Genomic DNA, 8,809 nt, shown 5'->3' on the forward strand with positions numbered 1-8,809 from the left:
TGCTAAACAAAGAAAGTTGGATAAGGTTGGTTGTAAGTCTAACAATGGTGGTAGACTTGATGAGCTGTTACTGTAACACAAGTGTAACCTTTCCTGTAACACCAGAAAGCCATCCAACAACAGAAGATCAAAGCCCTTTTTGCCAACCTTCTACTTCAGCAAAAAAAATTAGGAAAACAAGACAGTGGCAAAATCTCGGCATATTCAGAAATCTGCCAAAGACTCGACAAGTTTTGACTTGACAAATCAAGAAAAAGAAGCTTTGACACATCCAAGGCCAGGAGAAAAACATTAAAAGCACTTAAGAAAAAATTACAAACTCAAGCAGAGGCAAAAAAAGTGTTTACTTATGATAAAGGAGGCTTTAAGGTGTTGAAAATGTTTATTGTTGTTTTTCGTAAAATGTGATTTTTGACCAAGTACCAAATTTTAATCCCAATTGCCAATCGCTTTCAAATTTTTAACACTATCAGACAGAATAAACATGCAAAGCCTCTGGTCAAAGAATTTTGGAAATTTTGTCCATGATGCTGTCGGCACCCATGTGTTTCATGTCCGAGGATCAAAAATTTTTGAAAAAATGCAACAATTCGAATAACTTTTTATTTTCTCAAAATATCTTCATTTCCTTCCATAGAGCTTCAGTCTTGATACTTATAAACATTCTGATAAAATTTGATTCAAATCCAGTAAGTGGTATTAAAAATATTTGTGTTTAAAATTTGTGTATTTTTCATCACTTGGTGGCGGTTTGGGGAAAAACGGCCACATTTTCAAATTTTTTTTTTTGCTTTTTTTAAATTATTTCATCTTCAATCATCATTTTAAAAACAAAAAATGGATTTTATGTTGAGAAATTCACATTTTAGTTTGTGCAGTAATGATGCAGTAACCCTCCTATTGTACACTTCAAAACAGAGTCAGCAATCCCGTTGTTCTAGATATCCCTGGCTGAAACTTCGGTAGGGGAGAGTGGGTATAATTGGGACGCGTTGGCGTTACAACTGGGACACCTGCAATATTTTCCGCGTTTTACACCCAGTCATGCTAACGATCACGTGTTCATGTAAACATCAGTTTCCTTTCACTTGTGTGGAGATAAGACTATTGTTGTAGCAGCTATTCAACTTCAGACGCTGTAAGTAGTTTTTGAGTGGAAAAAGTAATTTTTTAGGCTTAGCATTATTTTGTAATAGTGCTCGAATTAGAAAGGTATATTAGTTTTAATAGATTGGCTTTGTTGCTTGTTGATTCAGGTATCAGCATGCATTGATAGTAGTAAAGAAGTCATCCTTTTGCAAGACAATTAAATGTTAGAACTGCAAAATGGTGTAAAAACATCTTGCGAGGAGAATTGGGACAGGCTGTCCCAGTTCTCCCCGATAATAGTGTAAGATCGTATAGCGGTGCGGGTTGTCTGATGTTAAAACACCTGATCTACACTGAGGTGATTCCACTTGAACTTGTCTGCTCGCATACCACCAACAAGCTGGGATGATTGTTCTATGTTGGAAAAACGCGCAATTGTCTTCGAAGCACTCAATTTGTCCTCGTCAGGTCGCGGTTTTTCTCTGGGGAAAATAACCGTGACTTTACGAATACGAAAACGTATAATAATAATAAACAGTTACCACAATATACAAGTAGACATCATACGTTTGGTATGTTAAACTTCATAAGAGATGTACGGCTGGTTAACAAATGAGACAAACTATGAATAAAATGAAAATCATATTTACCGGTTGTTGACAACCCCTTTTCCAGAATGCATTTACAAGGTGATACGCCTAAGCATTATATCACGACTAAATAGAATAGAATTATAGTTAACAAATACTCCAGAAAGTCTAATATAACCTTTCTTAAATTACGATCAGGAGTTCATTTCAATAGCTCAGTTAACAAATACAGTAATCTATTTCTAAACTGCTAAACAATTCTATCCATTAATACGTGTGAAATTGACACAAAGGAATGTTCGCGTAGCTGAGCTATTATTGCTGAATTAGAGAAATAACGCAAAGTTCTTCTATTTAAAGCCATGAATTAGGAAAAAGGCTATTCCTGATGCTGAATGTAAAAACGTTACAGTTGCATAAAAAGGCCGTTCGTTGACGTTAATGCTGAGTATTTCACAATACAACGAATTTTTAAGAAATTGACACAAAGGAATACGTTTACAAACAAGCGAACCCATTTAGCATAGAATCAACGTCAAACTGTGCTATGCCAACGTATACACAGATGTAATCTCACAATAATTAATCAACTGGAAGGAATCCGACAACACAGGCTATTTTCGATGCGTTGAAAGTTAAAAATAACACTATTTCAAAATATGGGCGCCACTATATGACTAAAGGAGGCATAGACTCCTTTTTAGTCTGAAAACTGTCAGAATCTAAGATAGTTAATAGACTTGTTTTTTCCGGACGCTACAGACAAAGGGAGAATTTAAATGTTGTTTCTATAATCCAACAGACAACCAAATTTCCAGATAGGAAAATTTTGATTTCGCTCACACAACTTTTATATTCACAAAAGTGATGTTACATCCTCCCCTTTAAAATGCTAACGATGGATGAGATACATTTTACAAACACACAAACATCACTACTTCTATGTTACACTACTACAAACAAGTGTCCTTTACATATACAGTACATAATTAGGCCTACGTATGTGCATACAACTCATTTAGTGTCTCTCGTTGTAAGCATGCTACCAAACATAATGTCGATCATTGTTCTTTTACTATTTCCGTAATGTCATCTTATTTCGAGGCGATACCATCTGCTTCCTGGATGAGGCACAGTTTTGCTATAGGCCGTTGAATACTTCCCGACTGCGTGAGAACTTCTACAATTCGAACGACTCCTTTTTTGTCAGGAAAGGATCTGGTAACGCGACCCATTCTCCATCTTCCACGAGGAACATTGTTGTCAGCAACAAGAACGATATCGTCTTGGTGAAGGTTACGTTTCACGTCTGGCCACTTTTGGCGTAAGGCAATGGTTGGAAGGTACTCGCGAGACCACCTTTTCCAAAATTGATCTGCCAGGTATTGGACTTGTCTCCAACGACGCCTTGTGTAATTATCTTTTTGGTTAAACAAGCCTGGCGGCAAATTGCTTTCAGGTCTCAGTAATAACAAGTGGTTTGGCGTAAGTATCTCGTCGGCGGTTGGATCAATAGCGACGGGAACTAAAGGACGAGAATTAAGAATTTTCTCAACTTCAAGGAATAGGGTGTGCAAGACATCATCTGTAAGGGTTTGTGACTTTAACAGGGCATTAAAAATTCGGCGGATTGAACGAATCATCCTTTCCCAAGCTCCCCCCATATGGCTAGCTGTTGGTGGGTTAAAATTCCATTTTATTTGTTCTTGTTGAAAGAACGTTCCTATATTTTCTTGATTAAGAGCTTGAAGAGATTCTCGCAAAATTCTCTCGGCTCCAACAAAGTTGCTACCGTTGTCGGAAAACACTTCTTTGGGTTTACCTCTGCGGCTGACAAAACGGCGAAAAGCGTTGATGAAGGAATCGGTAGAAAGATCATGAGCAACTTCAACATGGACAGCTCTCATGGTGAGGCATGAAAAGACACACCCGTAACGCTTTTCTAAACTGCGTGCACGTTTAGTATAGAATGGACCAAAATAATCTATTCCTACATGTGAGAAAGGAGGCTCATCCAGTTTCAGACGAGCAGGAGGAAGAGCTGACATAAGTTGCTGAGAACCAAGTGCGCTACGTTTGCGACACAGAACACACTTACTAATTTCTTTTCTGACAGCAGCTCCACCCTTTATGATCCAAAAACGTTGGCGAAGCGATGTCCATGTATGGGACATACCAGAATGGCCAACCAGGACATGGTGGTTTCGAATGAACAAAGTTGTCAAATGATGTTGATAGGGCAATATTGCTGGGTGTTTGGATTCGAAAAGTATCGGTGCATTTTCTAACCGTCCACCAACTCGAAGAACACCACTCATCAGGCATGGACTCAACTTCGAAACACATCGAAGATTCGGAAGACTCTTTAATTCCCTTTTGAGTGCTTTGCTAGAAGAAGAAGAAGAAGAATTCTTAAGAATTACAAACACAGGCGAAAAGACTTGCTTCTGTACATAAGATATGAGACGTAACTCAGCGATGTACAGTTCATCAGCAGTAAGACGTCCTGGAGTTACAGAAGACCTGTCTTGGACAAACTTGCAAAACCGTTTTAGCCATGCTGTGGCCTTTTTTAAACGGTGCAAGGTCGAAAAATAACTAATTAGATTGTCTACGGCTACTGTCTGACTTACCTGAACTGCAGAGACAATATTAGGCTCAAGAGGCTGAAAATCTAAAGGAAGAGACTCAAAATTTACTTCTGAAGCGGGAATAGAAGGCCAGAAGTCTTCTGTTTTCCACAAGAACTTCGGAGCTTTTAGCCATCGAGACTTCAACAACTGAATTACAGATAGGCCGCGAGATGCATCGTCGGCTGGATTGATATGAGAATTGACGTGCCTCCATTGGGAAGGCGTAGTTTGTCGATGAATTTTTGCCAAACGGTTTGACACAAAGGTCCTAAATCGTTTGTTTTCATTATTAATACTCCTTCTTACCGCACTAGAGTCAGTCCAAAAGATTGACTGACAGTTTGAATAATCAAGTTGAGAACGAAGCCACTTGTCGGCTTTAACTGCCAACACCGCTGCTACAAGTTCCAGTCTTGGAATACTTTCTGATTTGGGTGGTGTAACTTTAGCTTTGCCACACACAAAAGAACAATGAATAGATCCCGTATCGTCGACCAGGCGCAAGTAAGATACAAACCCGTAACCTTGAACAGAAGCATCCGAAAAGTGATGAAGTTGATGACTAACAACTTTACCAAAGTTAAGAGGTTTAAAACAACGAAATAAATTCAACTTACCAAGATCATGCAGTTGCTTAAACCATGTTTGCCACTCAAGCACATCTGAATTCCGCAGTTGATCATCCCAGCCAAGTTTTTGCTGAATGATGTTTTGCTGCAGAATTCTAGCAGTCAGCACGACTGGAGCAATGAAACCCAATGGGTCATACAGAGAATTAACAGCAGATAGAATGGAACGTCTCGTAAACGTTTTCAACTCAAAATTGTCTGAAACCTGAAACGCAAACTGGTCATTGGAAACGTTCCAAGAAACACCTAGCACACGTTCCTTCAACGGACTGTTGAGATCAACATTCATAACAGATTTCGCTCTATCATTTTCAGGAATAGTTTTAAGAACTTCCTGACTCGTTGAAATCCATTTTGTAAGGTTAAAGCCACCAATTTGAAGCAACTCTCTAAGCTGTTTGACTAAAAGAACAGCGTCATCTACAGAAGTAGCAGACGTTAGACAATCGTCAACATAAAAATCATTTTTAACAACATCACATGTAGCAGAGTTGAAGTTTGAACCGAACTCTTGTTCAGTTTGCCTCAGACAGAAGGTCGCACAACAAGGCGAAGATGTAGCACCAAAGATGTGTACCAGCATACGATGGCTGACGGGAGGTTTAGAAAGATCTCCTCCAGGCCACCAAAGAAAACGAAATGCATCTTTGTCATGTTCTTTTATTTTAACTTGATGAAACATCGCTTCTACATCTGCTACCAAGGCAATTGGCTCTCTGCGAAAGCGTGTCAATACACTAACAAGGCTATTTACAAGATCAGGACCTTGCAGCAAGGCATCATTTAAAGCTACCCCTCTGTGCTGAGCAGCGCAGTCAAACACTATTCTGACTTTGTCTGGTTTGCGGGGATGAATCACTGGATGATGTGGCAAGTACCAAACACGTTTTTGCCCTTGTTCATCATCACTACTTGATTCGTTTACAACCTCTGCATGGTTGTTTTCTAGATACTCCTGCATTTTTGACGCATATTTTTGCTTTAATTGATCGTCACGTTCAAAGCGTTTCTTCAAAGAATTTAAGCGCTTTGTTGCCATCAAGCGACTATTTTCAGGCAAACTTACGTCCTTCCGCCAGGGTAGCGGTGCGTCATAGTGACCATCAGTGCGTGACACCTCTTCACGTAGCACTTTAAGAACATGTCTGTCTTGCACAGACGATGGAAAAGAAAGCTCTTCCGGTTTGAAATCTTCAAACCAAGACTGTTGGATGGCATTGTCCAATTTTTCATCTGAATGAATAAAATTAGATAGAATGTTGTTTTGATTTTTTGATGATCCCAAAAGTGACCAACCTAAGGGTGTTTTTATTGCACTGGATTCACCATTGTTTCCTTCTCTCTGCTCTAAAACTTTATGAGCCTTTAAAACATCGATGCCAATTAAGATTGAGACATGGGCGTTTTCTAAAGTTTCAAAATTTAAATCTTTCAAATAAGGAAATTTGGAAACATCGTCGCAAGAAAGATTAGGATTTGGAGACACTGGTATTTTGTCTATGGCGTAGGCTTGCACTGTTTCAAAGTTGACCTTTTCATCTAAAGAAGAAATTGAGACACTGACTCTTTTACTTTTAATAGTATCTAAGCTTTTATTTACAGTGCTCAGCTTTATTTGGCTGGGCTCGCCCTCTAAGTCAAGCGACGCGATCAAACTGTGATCGCAGAAAGTTGCATCCGATCCAGTGTCGAGAAAGGCGTAAGTTTTAACTTCTTTCCCATTAGCCCTTGCTTTAATAGGAACGACGTTAAAGAAACTTTTATGACCTAACACTGAATCGGAAGAAACAGAAGTTAAAAGCAACTTACCTGTGTTGACTCGAGTGACATCAGGAGACGCTTTACTAGAGACGTAGTGCATCAAAGAATGGTGATGACCTTTGCAACCCTTTTCGGTACATGTACTCTCAAACCTACAATCTGAAGTGGCATGTTTATTGAAACAATTAAAACAACGCCTCTCTTTGTTTAGAAAATCTCGGCGATCCTGTAAAGAAGTTTTGGAAAACTCATTACACTTATAAAGTATATGATTTCCAGAGCAAAAGAAACACTGGCGACCGGCAAATCGCTGTCTTTGTCGTGTTTTGCCTTCAAAGGATTGTGACGCACGATTACCACGGGTGGCTGAAACCGTAGCACAAGTTCGCTGACTGCTGATTTTTTGTCCACTACGACCAAAAGAATTTACGTGGCGCTTAGAACTTTCGCTTTCAATTTTAGTAGGATAAGCATTTAAAAGTTTTGCTTCATCTTCTACGAATTCGACGAAGTCCCGAAAGGTAGATGCCCTTTGTTGTCTGCATTGAATTTTTGCGTACTTTCTCTTCCAAGAGTTGTTTATACACGGCGGTAACTTGTCAGCAAGATCATCTAAGTAAGAGTTTAATTCGTAAGAATGTCCATGGCTATCTAAGGTTTCGTAACACTTTCTCAAAGCTGTGGAGAAGCTATGCATTGCTTCTTTGTCGAGATGTTTGATTGCAGAGATTTTAAGCAACTGTCGTTTAAAAGATTCTGCTATGACGCGCGGCTGCCCAAACAAGTCATGCAAAATTGTTAACGCTTTACTGTAGCCTTCTTCAGGCGTTTTAAGTGAAGGACAGTGACTAATCGAGTTATGCGCTTTGCCAGTTGTGTATAGAAGTAAGTAACTCAGTTTTTTGCTGGGGCTTCTATCTGCGCAATTTATAGTTTCTTCGAAATGACGGAAGAAAGAAAAATAGTCTTTAGGATCCCCTGAAAATTTGGGGCATTCATATTTTGGCATGTTCATGCCAGCGCTAACGGCAGTAACTATTCCTGCTAGAATAGCAGAGTCATTCTTCATAGAAAATTGTTCGTTAATTTTAACATTTGGCAAGGGAAGGTTCAGTGCTGGAACACCGGGATTAGGCACATCGGCATTAAAGCTAGAACACCCAGGATTTATATGACAAGAACTGGAACGAAACATTGTTGACTGTACCTTGTTTGGGTTGAGATGGTCGAAGGGTTGAGATCGAATGTTTCGCAGAGAACCTTCTTGGGAGTTGACCTCCCAGACCTCGGCTTCTAACCGGGCTGCTTCCAGAACGCGACGGTCTTCAGCGGCGGCGAGTTCGGCCTTCAACTTAGCTTCAGCGGCAGCTCGTTCGGCCTTCAACTTAGCTTCCCTTTCTTCTTCCAGACGACGTTGTTGATTGTGTTTTACCGCCAGTTGCGCAAGTTCCAACTTGGCTTGCAGCGTCTTTTGTTTAGAACTCCTGCAAGATCTCGAAGTCGTCGTCATATGGCTACCGGTTTTAGAGCCATTTTTGGAACGTTGCAAAACACGAATTATATCAATAGAAGGAGTATGACCAGGCCCGCAACCAGCAAATATTTTCGGGGGGGGCATTTAATTTTTATCAAAGAACAAACATTAAAAATGATGCATTGTGTCATTTTTATGTTTATGTCCACGCCCATTGATAGAGTGTGTGGCACTACCATGTTACGATTCAGTGATCATAACTTATGTCAATCACGTTTTTGTTTAGTAACCTACAGCATTAAAGGAAACTAGCATTTGTAACCTTTTTTCATTTAGCTATGACTACCCAAGGAAGAAAATTACGATAATACAGTAATGTGTTCAGTCGATTACAAATGAAATACAACATCTGTAGGCTACGAACTGCATTGGCACGACTGGAGTCATAAACTGACTGGAGTCTACAGTATGGCTGTACGTGTACGACGTACGTTCATAGTACATTTCATACTGCATAGAACACTTAAAAAATTTTCAAAAAATTTGGGGGGGGGCAAATGCCCCCAATGCCCCCCCCTGGTTGCGGGCTTGAGTATGACCACTCTCGTGTTCATCATCCTGCTCTCGCAACCA

At 39.7% G+C, this 8,809-nt stretch overlaps 1 protein-coding gene across 1 annotated transcript; it reads right to left on the reverse strand.

Annotated features, from left to right (window-relative positions):
- Positions 1-2,773: 2,773 nt before the first annotated feature.
- LOC145779007 (uncharacterized) lies at positions 2,774-8,212 on the reverse strand. Its single transcript, XM_082590589.1, has one exon. The coding sequence runs from the start codon at positions 8,210-8,212 to the stop codon at positions 2,774-2,776; it is 5,439 nt and encodes a 1,812-aa protein (XP_082446715.1).
- Positions 8,213-8,809: the final 597 nt, after the last annotated feature.

The sequence above is a fragment of the Aplidium turbinatum genome, chromosome 10 (assembly GCF_918807975.1).
Source record: "Aplidium turbinatum chromosome 10, kaAplTurb1.1, whole genome shotgun sequence".
Classification (NCBI taxonomy): Eukaryota; Metazoa; Chordata; class Ascidiacea; order Aplousobranchia; family Polyclinidae; genus Aplidium; species Aplidium turbinatum.

Coding starts and splice junctions, on each gene's coding strand:
- LOC145779007 (XM_082590589.1), bottom strand. CDS start 8,212: ATGACGACGACTTCGAGATCTTGCAGGAGTTCTAAACAAAAGACGCTG.